Below are 15,060 nucleotides of genomic sequence, written 5' to 3'. Positions count from 1 at the left end.
GCGTGAGGCCCAGGAACCCTCTCTTGGGGTCTGAATTGGGACCCTTTTCCGGTAACACTCATGTGGGGAATCTATTCCAGGTGCTTCAGATATGCAAGTGTGGGCCTGTGACTCAGGAACACACTTCCTTCCTTCAGCTGGGCACTGGAAACTGATTTGCTTTCTAGGAAACCAGGGCGAGTATTAAATGACCAGGGAGTAGGCAAGGCTAGGAGCAAAACTGCACATTTATTTTTGGACCCCCAGCTTCAGGAAAGGAGGTGTGGCAGAGGGGTGAGGTCCGACGGTCTCCGGCACGGGAGGCCTTGGGAGTCACCCGGTGGAGCTCTCGGGTGGAGTTCCTATGGTCCTGACGGAAGTGTGGGCTGAGGAAGGGCGCACCGCCTGCCCACCGGGAGCGGCTTTTATGTCCTGGGCCCGGAAGTGGGCGGGCAGTGGGCGGGACATAGGCGGGTCAGGGGCGGGGCAGTAGGCGTGGCTAGGCGGGTTCCGGTTTTTCTCCCTCGGAGGTCGGGTTGCGCCTGCGCAGTCGACCTGTGTCTTTCCCGCGCGGGAAAGCTGACGGTGAAGAAGCCGGAACTGCGCCATCTTGCCTCCCTTCGTCCAAACATAAATCAAATGGAAACACTTCAGCTATGACAGGAAATACCCTTTCCATTTACAGAGGGCAAGTAAATGACTTTGTAACTTTACTTCATCCTCTTCATTTACATAGGGTATACATGAAGTGACCAGTGGAAACCTCTAGAAAATTCTGTAATGGGGCTCTGGAGCCCCCATGCTCAGGCCCACCCCCACCCTGTGGTGCGTACTTTCATTGTCATTTTCAATACATCTCTGCTTTTGTTGCTTCATTCTTTCCTTGCTTTGTTTATGCATTTTGTCCAATTCTTTATTCAAGATGCCAAGAACCTGGACACCCTCCATCAGTTACATGACGGTCCTACAGATTTGGAGGAAATGTAGCCTATTTTCCCCTAAGTTGTCTCTGTTCCTGCCTAAACATCCCTATTCCCTGCACAGCCCTCACGATGATTTCCAGGGCTGTCACTGCCCCGGTTTCCTCCTCTGAACACACTCTATTTTATCTGTCGCTTCCCCAACCTATAGTACGTGGGACTCTGACATGTGGCCTAACAACAAAGCAACCAACTTGTCCCGGTTTTTCCCAGAACTGTCCTGGTTTTAAATAGGAAGCATCATGTCGTTGGAACCCCTCAGTCCCTGGCAGCCTGGGTTGGTTGGTCACCCTCTCCAACCAGCTCAAGCAACTTTGGCTCGGTATCCCCTTTCCTGTGACAACTTAATTACGTGGCTTAAATCACTTTAGCTTTTTAAGGATCACAGCTCTGACTCGGCAGATGCATGCCTGCAGATGTCTTCTACTTAAAAATTTAATTATTAATTGATCAGCCTGTTATTTTGCTGTCTTAATGACCATAGTATATGAGAAAGCAATCTCATGATCCCATCTTAGGCTAGATATGACCTACATTTGGCCAATGCCAATTGATTGATGCAGATATAGCTTTAATCTTGAAGCAAAAAGCTTTTACTGACTTCATCCTATTGTTCACTGAACACTGCTACATGCCCAGCACTGTGTGAGATGCTGGGGAAATAAGCATGAAAGATACAAGGCCCCCAACCATGAGGGGCTCATTCAAGGCTCATGGAAGGAGCACACGCATCTGCAGACGGAGACAGACGTGTGGCAAAGGCTGCATTCCTCTTCATCTTCTGTTTCGGGAAGCACATGTGTGAGAGAGAACAAGAGACAGAGGCCCTGCTTCCAGCTGCCTTCCCTGAAACTCGAGGCCTAAGCTCTGCGGCATCAGGCAGCTCAAGCAGACACTGACCCCATACCTGACAGCAAACAATTGGACATTCCCAGGACCCTATGCACATCCAAGGTTGTTCAGGAGTGAGAAATAAAAATAAAATTCTAAGCCCCCAACTGACTGAAAGGACCACTTCTTGGCCAAGAGAATCCCAGAGAAACCTTGGAAGCTGAGTTCACAGCTACAACGGATGGAGATGGGACACTCCTCATTATACCCCATTCCTCACTGCCAGTCATTAGGCTTTCTACCCTATGGGCTAAACGAAACCAGTCCTTTCAAAAGACAAGATCCTTCCCAGGCACAGCTTATCTTCCCAAGCACCAAAAAAAGACAACATCCTTCACCCCTCCCTGAGACGTTGCCTCCTCTATTCCCTTTTTCTTCAAATGTTCACCTATCTTATGTCAAATGTAGATTTACCGGGCACTAAAGTCTCCCAAAGATGTCATCATTTGCCTCAGTGCCAACCTGCCCCCCTTCTTGTAAGGAAAATGTATAAATACTAAATCTCCTGAGAACCTCTGGAAAAAACAGCCACAGATGCTTCTGTGACTTGTGTTTCTCTGGGGCACACCCTCAGTTAGCACACCCATGGTGATTTGAGACTCAGGCCACAATCCCTCAGAGGAGGAGGAAGGAAGAGGAGGCTGGCTAAGGCTTGAGTGTCAGTGGTAGGAGGCCTGGGCTCTGAGGTGGCTACAGCCAGTTCCCCATGCAGCTGGGCTGTGAGCCATGTTGGGGACCAGATGTCAGTGCAGACAGAGATGGAAAAGGGACACAATTGGAAGAGGAGATCTAGGAAAGGTGGAAGGAGGCCCTAGGTGGGCCTGGCAGCATCAGAACCCATCTCACCCTCTGCTGGTACCAGCACCCACACCAGCCACAGCTCAGGGCTCCTGAGCCCCAAACCAAGCACCTGCTCACTACATGAGACTTTTTCTTTCTTTTTTTTTTTTTTTTTTTTTTTTTTGAGATGGAGTTTTGCTCTTGTCACCCAGGCTGGAGTGCAGTGGCGCGATCTTGGCTCACTGCAACTTCCTGAGTACTGGGATTATAGGCACCCGCCACCATGCCCAGCTAATTTTTGTATTTTTAGTAGAGGTAGGGTTTCGCCATGTTGGCCAGGCTGGTCTCGGACTCCTGACCTTAGGTCATTTGTACATGGGACTATTCTTAAAAGAACAGTAAGAATCCCAGATTAAGTCCCATTACTGGGACTTCAAAGGGACCAAGATTCTTGGGCTGCTGTGCTTGCTGTTTACTGCCTTCTGGTTGGGACCTTGACTGAAATGAGTCGGTGCTTGACTGGGGAAAAAAGAGATTCCTTTTTTGGGAAGGCAGCTCACCTGCAACCTAGAAGCCTGGGCTCAGGATACCTGTGAATGCTCCATCCAGACTGGCAGGCCCACAGGGACAGCAAATTCCAGGTCACCCGGGGATGGCGGAGAGGACTGGGGAGTGATTACTCTGGATTTGAAGCCCCCATTTTTCTAAGAGATGGTTTAATTATTTTTTTCTCTCTCTTCTTTTCTTATTCCCCTAGTTCCCCACTTCCTACTTAGCCCTTTAGAAATGCAAATACAGGCCAAGAGTGGTGGCTCATGCCTGTAATCCTAGCACTCTGGGAGGCTGAGGTGGGTGGATCACCTGAGGTAAGGAGTTCAAGACCAGCCTGGCCAACATGGTGAAACCCTGGTCTCCACTAAAAATACAAAAATTAGCTGGGAGTGGTGGCACACACCTGTGATCCTACCTACTCAGGAGGCTGAGGCAGGAGAATCACTTGAACCCCGGAGGCAGAAGTTGCAGTGAGCTGAGATCGTGCCACTGCACTCCAGCCTGGGCGACAGAGCAAGACTCCATCTCAAAAAAAAAAAAAAAAAAAAAAGAAAGAAAGAAAGAAAGAAAAGAAAAAGGAATGCAGATACAGCCTTTTACCTCCCCCTTCACTAGCCTCTCCCTACCGGGCAAGTTCTTTTAATTATCTGCTCCAAAACAAGTCTGGAGAGTTACAAGTGGATTTATAAAGCAAAGCAAGCCCAATATGAAACTTTCCCCCTCCAGGAGGTTGCCTGCCCATGAAGGTGCCGGCAGTCACCAGCCCGACCAACCAGTAGGGAAGGCATCAGAGCTAGCATGGACCCTTCACCATTGCTTGTTCCCTCCCCTGCCTTTTAAAAGTGCCCACTTTCTGCTCGGAAAGTGAAGCGGCACATTTAAAGACAAGACGCCTCTTCCCCTAAGCTGGCATCAGAATAAACCACTTTCTTTATACCAGACCTCATTCTTGTTAATTGGACTCTGCGTGCGGTGAGAGCAGTGAACCTGCTGTTCAGTTTCAGGTTCAGGGAGGTTTTAGGGGGCGATGACAAAGTTTTGAAACTAGAGAGACCTGGGGCTTGCACAACATTATGAATACACTAAATATCACCAAAGGGTACCCTTTAAAAGGCTTAGTGTATATTATATGAATTTCACCTTGATAAAAAAAAAAAAAAAAAAAAAAAGGATCCCTAGCCCCCAAAGTGCTCTCCGAGGACTGAGGACACCGGAGGTGCTAGGTCACAGGAGATTTTTCTTTACCTGGTACAACACCAGCCTCCTACCCAAGGAACAGCTGCCACGGTGGCCTTGTGACCTCCCTAAGCCCCAACATGCTCAGCAGACCCCTGAACACACATGGCCTGGCTCCACATGTGAGCTGAGCACGAAACCCCTCCCCCTCCCACAAAGAGCTGGCTGTCTGATGCAGTCACCTTTGTCCAGACCCCACTGACTGCTCTGATGACAAAGTAATTCCTATAGAGCAAGGCCAAGGGAGACCCAGGAGCTGCAGACTCCCAGGCACAGCCTCACCTGATCCTGGGTCATCACTGTCAGCAAGAGCATCAAATCTGCCACCCCACAGGGCCCCTCAGAGGTGGCAGCACATCCTCTGTGCTTATTCGCTCACTTCCACCCCGTTTCCTATGTCCCCATCGCACGGCTTCTCTGCTGTGGGAGAGGGAGTCCAGGAAACCCTCTGGTTCCTTGGCAGATGCTGCTGTGCCGACAGCCCTGGGCCAATTTGCAGCTTGACTGGCAGGGAAGCTGTCGGGAAAGACAGTTTTCAAGAGTGTGACTGTTTTAACAGTTTCCCAAGATCATCAACATTGGGCAGCTGGACCATGAAGAGAAATCTCACATTTATTTAAACTTGATAGAGACAAATGCTTGTTCCTTGGTGCCGAAAAGAAGAACCAGCACTCAAAGAATCTTCCCAGCAAGGCAATTTTACTTCTATGGAAGGGTGCAATGTGCAGATGGAGCAACAGTGAGAGCAGCCTGAACGAGGGAGGGGAAAGGGTTCTTATTCCTGACGCAGGGAGCCCCTGCTGCTGTGCTGTTCCGCTATTGGCTAGGGTTGGACCGCACAGTCTGAGCTGATTCCAACTGGCTATTTTAGAGGGCAGGGGTGCAAGCCAGAGTGGCATGGTGAGTAGTTTGGCGATAAAGGTGGTTACAGAACAGGTGACTCAGGATAATTCAGGTCAGAGCAGGTGACCAGGGGTGACTCAGGACGGAGCAGGTGACCAGGGGAACTGATGTGAACTACTGATTAGAACCGGTGGAAAAGGTTGTTTACTGAAACTAGGGGTGAGGGGGCAAAGAGAACCAGGAAGTTAAACTTTAAAATGGAGAACAAAGAGTAAGAGAGTTGAACATCCTGACATACTGGTTCTTTGAAGAGAAACTTGGAGTTCACTATATTTAACAGTAAGGGGAAGCTGCCTTCTGCTGCTGGGAGGACAGGCTGCAGCCAGCAAGTGCCGATCCCACCTCAGCTGAGAAGGATTCACCAGGAATAAAGGCATCTCACAGGTACAGGCAGGTCCCCCGCATTGTGCCAGGAGAGACAGGGGCAGCAAGTGTATCTATCTTATCTCAGATTCCCAAGCATCTGCCTCAGCAGGCACCCCATATGTATTTAATATATGAATGAGTGAGTGAGTAAATGAATAAATGGATGGGTGGACATTCTAGTCAAGTTATTTGGGAAAGGCCAGTTATGAAGAAGATGCACATTCTAGGGCACATGAGGTCTCTAACAGGGGCCCACCTGAAGCTGCAATGCTATCACCCTATTACCATGGCAGAACAGAGAATGGAAGGTAGGGTGGGGGTTAAAATTAAAGCCACATCGTCAGGGGTGAGGACAGTCACGAGAGTGTGCCATCTTTGAGTCTCAGTATTGGTTTCCTGGGGCTGCCATAACAAAGCACACCACACTCCAGGTGGCTTAAAACAGCAGAAATGGGGGCCGGGCGTGATGGCTCATGCCTGTAATCCCAGCACTTTGGGAAGTAGAGGCAGTAGATCATCTGAGGTTGGGAGCTCAAGACCAGCCTGACCAACATGGAGAAACCCCGTCTCTACTACAAAAACTACAAAATTAGCCGGCTGTGGTGGTGCATGCCTATAATGCCAGCTACTCAGAAAGGCTGGGGCAGAAGAATCGCTTGAACCCAGGAGGCGGGGGCTGCAGTGAGCCAAGATGGTGCCACTGCACTCCAGCCTGGGAACAGCAGAAATGGACTCTCTCACGGTTCTGAAGGATACAGCTTCAAGGCATCAGCAGGGCCGGGGTCTCTCTCAAAGCTCTAGGGGAGGATCCTTCTCTGCGTCTTCCAATGTCCGTTGACTGTCTGCAACCCTTGGCTTATAGCCACATCACTCCGATCTCCACCTCTGATGTCACGTGGCATTCTCCCTGTGTGCCTCTGTATGTCTGTTTTCTCTTCTTAAGGACACCAGTCATTGGATTAAGGGCCCACCCTCATCCAGTATGATCTCTTGATTGATAACATTTGTAAGGATCCTGTTTCTAAATAAGATCACATACAAGGTTCTAGGGGGACCTCCTCTTGACTGATTATATCTGCAAGGACCCTGTTGTTAAATAAGATCACATTGGAGGTTCTGAGGGGGATGTGAATTCTGGGGACACTATTCAGCCTGGTGCAGTCAGTCGTGGCGAGCCCTGAACAAATGTCCAGTACGAGAGGCTGTCCTTCCGAACTGAGCTGCTTCTGTACAGTGAGCAGTGGACTTCTTGCTGCACAGCTGAACCCAGGCCCAGAGTTTGAGACAGGCTAGGAGAGAAATCTGTGGTTCCCCATGTGACCTGCTATTTCAAACTCAAATCCCAGAGTACTTTGCACAGGGAGAGGCCTTGGCATTCTTATTGTTGGGAAAGTAATGATTTAGCACCATTAGCGAGTCACAGAGAGCACAGAAAACAAAACCAGGACAGGGTTAATGGGGAGGAAGTATCTTCTCACATCCACTCACCACCTATGGGATCTGGTGACCTCAGAAATGAGGCAGCCACAGAACAAAATAGCCAAACCTCGGGCAGGGCAAGGATGAAGAAGGGAAAATTGGGAAAAATAAAGCATATTGAGCACTAACCATGCACTGGTGCTCTACAAGCACAGTCATTTAATCTTCACAGAGTCCCGGATCAGGAATGGAGGGGCTGCTGGAAACTTACAGTCAAAACAAGAGCAGCCTCTTCTGCTTCCTAGGGGAGTAGCAGAGCTCTTCTCACGGAACTCATGGTTTTGAAAGGCAAGGCGCCAGCTAGCCAGGATGGAAGAAGGTCTCTATCAAAAGAAAAACCCAGACATTCCGCCCACTACCCCAGCCCAGAAGCCCCAGAGACAGGAAGCCAGGGGACAGCAGAGACAGAGATGGGAAATGAGAAGCAGAGACAGATAGGAAAGATCTCCCCAGGGAGAGCACAGTTCTGACGCCAGTGCGGCAGGGCAGCGGGCTAGACCGGGGAGGAAGGCAGTGAGCAACAGATTGGTTCCCCTTGCTGGGATGACAAGAAAACTCAGGAAGGGAAATGCTGATTGCCTGGGCTGCCCTTTTGTTATCCCCAGACCTTCTGCAATACTCACGCATGCAAATCGGCATCAGTGGAGACTGCTGTTCTAGAACCCAGAGCCACGGGCAGGAAAGACCCAAGGCAGCCCAGAGCAGAGCAGGGCCCCGCAGGCAGCAGAAGACCGGTGGGCAGCCACCCAGAGTCCCCAGAATCCCTAGGGAAGGAGGAGATTTGGGATTTCCCATCGGACTGTGAGGAATACTTGTGTTATTGTATTTGAATGTTCTATGAATATTTGTGTTATTTTATTTGAATGCTTTATGAAAGCATTACCACAGAAGTTGAAGGACTCAGCCACACCCCTACAGCGAAGGTATTCCCTCCACTCCATAGGAAAGTAAACCATAGAACATTTGCACAGGCTACCTGAGACCACAGTTGCAGAGGAATAAAAGTGGAATTTGCACCCAGGTCCGAGCTGAGCCAAAGCTCATGACCCTTCTGTCCACCAGGCTTCCCCTGAAAGCAATGTGAACTCATCTCCTTTTTAAGGCCCCGGCAACCAGAAGGGCTCAGCTGGTACTCAGCAACTCCAAGAAGCTCGTCAATGCCCATCAAAAAGACGCTGATGACATCACCCTCAGCAAAAAGAGGCCTAGAATGAGGAAGCCAATGGCTGCTTCATGCCCTCTAATTCCTATCTTTTCAAGAGCCCAGGACTGGGGCCCAAATGAATGATCAACTCCTTGGCACAAGAGGGTATTCAGACTACAGGCCCGACTTTGCAAACAAAAATGGAAGGGAGCAAAGCAAATCAATTTATGTACAAAGTCTTGCACCCATAGTGACCCAGCAGAGCGACAGCCCATTCCTTTCTCCAATTTGTTCATCTTGATGGTGGGTGGGGTGACTGGCTGAAACATCATAGCTTAGCAAGACAGGTGGTGGCCTTACAATTAAAATAGCTTTTCAATAACTATGAACTAGTGAACATGGGCTGGGAGGATGTACATATTGGGAGGAAGGACGCAGCGTGTCACCTGCTCCTGGCCGACTTGGAGGACTGACTCCAAGGCACTGCCTTTCGGCAGCTCCTCTGTGCTTGAGGGAGTGGCTCCTGTCCACAGATCTCTGTGCCTGTCACTAGGTTCTCTGAAGCCAAGAACCCTGGACACTTCAGTGCTGTGCAGAGGGAGGACAGTTGCTCAGACCTGGTGGCCAGGAAGACGAGGTAGAATGAGTGACAACTTCCCCCAAAGACACCAAAGCCTCACACATTCATAATAGAAGCTATTGGGCATTTCCAGGGGCTCAAGCACAGCCACCTCCCTACCTTGAAGGTCATTTCCTACAATGCTGGGTACCAACCCTGTAGCCTAGTGGGGTAATCATTTGCAAAGCTCACCTAGTCCTTTTAAGAGCCAGGCAGTGTGTGATGCAGTGTTGTTTGCAACAGCAAAATCTCTGAAAACCATCAAGGCCATGACCATCTGGCCAGTCAGCTGGCACAGTTCTTAACTCACATTTTTTTATTGTTAAAACTTTATCTTCAGAATTCTCCCCAGGTTCTGATAAGCATAGATATTCAGTGCAAAATGGACTAGTCCATTCAACCTTAGAAAAGAGGACTTGCTTTTACTGTTTTTTATTAATAGCAATCAAATTATTTTTATTTATTTATTTAAGGCTGTGTGTGTGTGTGTGTGTATTTGAGATAGGGTCTCACTCTGTCACCCAGGCTGGAGTACAGTGGTGTGTTCTAGGCTCACTGTGACCTCGCCTCCCGGGCTCAGGTGATTCTTGTGCCTCAGCCTCCCAAGTAGCTGGGATTACAGGCGCCCGCCACCACGCTGGGATAATTTTTGTATTTTTAGTAGAGATGAGGTTTCATCATGTTGGTCAGGCTGGTTTTGAATTGCTGACCTCAAGTGATCCACCTGCCTCAGCCTTGCAAAGTGCTGGGATTACAGTCGTGAGCCACCGTGCCCTGCCAAATTACTTTTAATTGTGGAAAACTACACATAACATAAATGTTACCATCTTGACCATTTTTCCAGTGTATAGTGCAGTAGTGATGAGTTCATACACCTTGCTGTGAAACCACCAGCCATCTCCAGAATGTTTTCATCTTGCAAAACTGACAGTCTTTACCCATTCAACAACAACTCTCCATTTTCTTTTACTTTTGAGCTTTAAAAATTCTATTAATAGACCATGGTATATGGTAATTCACTTTTCAGCTCAAAAATTTCTGGAAACATTATGCATAGAGTCTTAAAAAGCACCAGCACCCTCGTCCGCCCCCACCGGAGAGTTCACAGGAAGACGGTGAGGGAAGAAAGGGACAGAACAAAGGGATACAGAAGCAAAGGTAAATGAATGTTTCATGAGAAAGAGGCCTGGGAAGTGCAGACTTGGAGAGGCTGCATTTAAACCACGAGGTCACCTTGGGTAATCCCTGGCCCTGGCCTCAATAACTTTTACAAAAGAATCTCCCTAGCACCAGGGTGATGAGCAAGACTCGTTTTGCACCCCTGAGCAGCCCCATCCCTGGACATGACCCCATCAGGCGACATGCATGAACAGCCACTCCCTTCTAAGCAAACTGCTAAGTAACTTCTAGAAAAAAAATAGTCCTCAATATTTGGGGGGTGGAAAATAGAACCATTCTAAGTCCATACATGAATTCAGATTTCACAGTGTAACCCTGACTTTGTGAGGGTTTAAAGGACCTCCAGGGCCCATCTTCAAACACACACACACCAAGAATAACTTCACAGGGAAATATTTATTTCATGAGACTCCTACAGGCTGCCCTTTGTCCTTTGCCAACAACAGATGAATTCCTATCCACAGAGAAAAGCCGCGGGCTACTTTTTCCAGCAAGCAGACCAAGGCTGTGCTGAGCAGAACAGGAGAGCAAGACTCCTGGGCTGGCATCAAGAGGGCCAGAGTCCATAAATGCCTCCCTGAAGATAACTGCGCCCACAGTCGCCCTGTGCTGGAGAGCCCGGCAGGTCCAGGATGCCGGGACTGGTCCTGGGGCAATTCCTGCACCAGCCCACCACAGAAGGAGGCCCACATCCACGATCAGGCAGGCCTTCCACATTCTCTCTGCATCTGCCTTGAAACTGGGCACATTCTTCATACCAGCAATCCTACTTATCATAATCTAATTTCAGGAAATAATTGTGGACACACGCAAAAGAAGGACAGAGAAATAAGAATGTTCTCTGTGGGGTTGTTTACAGAATCCAGTGATTAGAAACAACTGAACTTCCGACCGTCTGAGGCAGATTGAAAACATGGCATTGTGTCCGTGGCTAAAGGAGAAGCATCCCAAAGACAGATGGTCTCTAATGCTTTGGATGACATAAAAAGAAGTTGCACAATTGAATAAGTACACATAAATATAAAACAAAAAAATATATATGACCAGTGTGAGGGTAAGCAGTTAGGTAGAAAGACCTGTCTTTGTCACCAATATGAGGTTTGGATTGTAAAAATCTGAGGTTAGCTAGCAAGATCATGAATACTATGGGATTGAGAGAAAAACAGTTAAATGACCTTCAGTATGCTTTGAAAATACAGGAAATGTAAGTTCATGGAGAGGGGGTTACTACAGAAACAGCCTGAGAGCTGGTACCCTGCCCCAGGCAGTGCTGGGAGGGTCTAGGAGTCCCACAGGTAGCCAGCCCCACACCTCACACTGGGCAGGAGTGGGAAGGCCTCACTGGAGAGTTTGGGGGTTGAGCGACGACTGTGCCCCATGTCCCCATGGCCTGACTGTGCAGATGGACTGCAGGTGAACAGGAATATGAAGGTTCCTATAGGCCCCATGAGGTGATGACGCCCTGTAGGGGGTGATCTCAGGCCAGCCGCATTCCCTGGAGATGTGTGTTCAGGACGAAGAGGCTGCAGCCTGCAGGCTTCATCCAGGCACAAGCTTAGAATGCCTGAAAGGCCAGGACAGAGCAGCCTGTCCAGAAAAGACATTACCAAAGATGCAGGTGGCACATGTGAATTAAAACCCCCTTTCTTCAAGCCACCCTGAGGTTACCCCCAAATATCACCACGTGAAAATAAGGCGAGCGGAATACTACCTGAGTAAGCATTTACTCAAAGACACAGGCTTCCAAGAGCAGTTACTCCATCAGAAAAAGACTATGTCAATGGTTTAGAATGAACTTCTACCACCTCCTTACCTCACCGCCACTACCCAGTGTCATGGGATCTGCCAATGACAAATAAATGTGTTCTCCCAAATTTCTATATAATTTTTTTTTTGCTCACTTCTTAGTGGTAGGTATCGTCTTAAAATCACAGTAGGTAAAACTGCACTTGGCAAGGGACTTCAGTAGCCCCACTGTTCACTGTGCTTCCCAGTGGGCTTATGGGAAATTTTTATTTATTTTCTTTTTGGTTCACCTATGTTTTCTAAATATTCTACAACAGACATGTATTTTTTTTACACAAGAAAACAATTGCTTCGTGTATTATTACTTTTTATCTTTTTATTTATTTGAGACAGGGTCTCACTCCATCACCCAGGCTGGAGTGCAGTGGTGCGATTTCAGCTCACTGCAGCCTCGACCTCCTAGGCTCAAGCAATCCTCCTGCCTCAGCCTCCCAAGTAGTAGGGAATATAGGCTCACTCCACCATGCCTGGGTAATTTTTAGATTTTATTATTTATTTTTATTTTTGTGGAGACAGGGTCTCCCTTTGTGGCCCAGGCTGGTCTTGAACTTCCAGCCTCAAGTGATCCTTCCTCCTTAGCCTCCCCAAATGCTGGGATTACAGGCGTGAGCTACTGTGCCTGGACTGCTTAGTTTATTTTTATTTGCCTTGGCTGGGCATCTGTTTTCCATCAGTACTCCCACCCTTCGGGAAGCACAGGATGGGGAGGTGGAACTCACCTGGCAGAGGGCAGCCCAGGATCTCCATTCTCATGCAGATGCTCCCATTATCAAACCAGGACTGTGGGTTTATGCGGATGTAGCGGGCCACCATGGGGACGGGCAGCTCGTTGAGAACAGGGATCTCCTTCTCGCTGTTCCCTTCAAATATCTATTTATGCTCAAGGAAGAAAAGGAAAATCTTTTAGTGCTTAATTACCAAGAGATAAAAGAGTCAGAATTCACTCATTCAACAAGACCTTATTGAGGAAAACCTAATGTGTTCTAGGCATTGAAGAGAAAAAAAGAAATGAATCAGGCCTAGACCCTGCCCGCAGGAAGCCTCCATCTAGTTGGTATGCGGGGAGGGGGTAATTATATTTGTAGGAAAAATCTATTGGTGTCATGGCAAAGGGACAGCTAGAGAACTTTGGGATTTCAGAAGATGGAGAGGACCAGGCAAAGTTTTGGGGAAAAGGGGCTGTTTGAATTGGCATTGAAGGAAAGCTATTTAGATCTGTAGGGATGAGAGGGTATCCAGAGAAAATGAACAATGAGTGCAGAAGTCTAAATATTGGATTCCTAGGCAGAAGAGCAGCTGGTTCACTTGTACAAGGACACAGGACTGTGTGTAGGGGGTAAATATGAGAAAGAAGATTGAAAAAGGAGGCCACAGTCGGACTAGTCAGACTGTGTAAGATCTTGGATACCATGCTAGGAATACACACTTGAGAATCTGAGGAAGAGAGTGACAGGATCAGGACTAAGCTGGAGCTAATCATGGAACTGAAAGGCCAAGGTCATGAAATGAAGTTAGGAAACTATTAAGAAGAGCTGCAAGAGGCCCCAGCATACCCCATGCATGCAACTTCCAGGGCTACCTTGCAAATTACATAAGAGGCTGTATCCCTGCAGTTCCCTGATGGGAGTAAACAAAGGCTGAATTTTACATTAGTTCTAAATGTGTGTCACTTGCTGCTGGGCTTCAGGGCATGGGAAGGGGTTTCTGTCCATCAGACCCTCGTGGTAGGTTTGAGTTGACACAGAATCCACAAATTTCCAAAGAATTGATCATACATTGCCTCTCTTTGCAAAACTCCACCCGGCCAGGCACCAAAGGCATGGTTACTTGGAGGATGAGACTCACCATGTCTCCAGATCCATTCTTAACAGTGACCCACGTGTGGCTGTCATTGCTCACCATGACCTTATACGATGTCACCCAGTCACTCCTACGAGAAAATAAAACATCATCAGGACTACACACTTTAAAATGTTTATTTTTCCATGAAGAGGTTTAGAGGTGAGGAGAGCAGGTGCCAGAGGCAGACAGCACTGGGTCAAGCCCTGGTTCCAGGACATTTACAGCTCTGTGACCCCAGCCAGGTAACTAACTGACCCATCTATGCTGCTATTTATTCATCCATAATATGGGAATCAGAAAAGCATCAACCTTAAAGAATTAATGTAAGCCTTAGTCTAATGCCCTTTAATCACTTAGAACACGGCCTAGCCCCTAGTCATCACTAACCGTTGATCACACACATAAAGATATACAAATTGGTATCTATCTTTTTGCATTGAACACCTACATCACACCCAAGAAACTTAACGGAAAAATCATCTCAGTAAAGATTGCAAACTGGTCTAAAAATTTTGGTTGGGAAGCTGTTTTGGGAATGTAACAAATGAGATTTTACCCATCACAAAAATAAAATCTTGAGTCTCTAAGAGATACTGGGTTTCTCCTTGGCTGTCACACAGACAATCCCCATCCCAGGAAGAATCCAGTGATGGCTGGACCCAAAGCCGTACCCCCATCATCACACCGCACTGCACAGAAATTTCTGGGGTAAAATCGACATAATTTGACTTTCCAGAGTGGAGGTCAACCTGACAGCCGTGGCAAGAAAAGCGACCTATACCTTTTTTTCTCACTGCCTCAGTTTTTTATAATGTTAGTTGTTGAACAATATAGGAAAGTCTTCCTGAGTACTCACCCCCCTTTAATTTTGTAAATACTGGAACTAAGCAGCAATTTACCAGATTTTTTGTTTTTTTGAAAATTCTGCCCGTTAAAGTATTTGGAATCTTTTTCCTACTTGCCTGCTTGCCCTCAGGATTGAGATCTATCCAAATAAGGTTTTGAGTTTCCTGTCTGAATTTATACTGCCCGGTAGAGTTTATTTCAAAAGAACAGCTGGTTCTATGCATTCTGGTTCATCCGGCTGACTTGTCATGAAAATGATTCTTAGGTGCTTTTATACATGTTTGGAAACAAACCCTCACCTCACACCTTCTCTTCTTCTCCCCTCGCCTCCCCACCAGCTCTGTCTGAATGCCTGTTAGAAGCCAGAATCGATCACACATCACATTCCTCCTCTGATAGCCACCACTGTGAGCCCAGGGCTGCGGAGGGAGATACACTAGCATTGCCCAGGGCTGCGG

General features: G+C 47.8%; 1 protein-coding gene across 1 annotated transcript in view; it reads right to left on the bottom strand.

Annotated features, from left to right (window-relative positions):
- Nucleotides 1-15,060, bottom strand: part of CPXM2 (carboxypeptidase X, M14 family member 2) — a 145,231-nt gene that overhangs the window by 37,752 nt on the left and 92,419 nt on the right. Inside the window, exons 5-6 of the mRNA XM_023224345.2 lie at nucleotides 13,760-13,844; nucleotides 12,634-12,784 (exon numbers count right to left, since the gene is read on the bottom strand). Coding sequence (XP_023080113.2) covers nucleotides 12,634-12,784; nucleotides 13,760-13,844 — 236 coding nt within the window. The remainder of the gene's footprint in view (nucleotides 1-12,633; nucleotides 12,785-13,759; nucleotides 13,845-15,060) is intronic.

Source organism: Piliocolobus tephrosceles, chromosome 9 (assembly GCF_002776525.5).
Source record: "Piliocolobus tephrosceles isolate RC106 chromosome 9, ASM277652v3, whole genome shotgun sequence".
Taxonomy (NCBI): domain Eukaryota; kingdom Metazoa; phylum Chordata; class Mammalia; order Primates; family Cercopithecidae; genus Piliocolobus; species Piliocolobus tephrosceles.
This window is presented reverse-complemented; position numbering and strand designations above follow the sequence as displayed.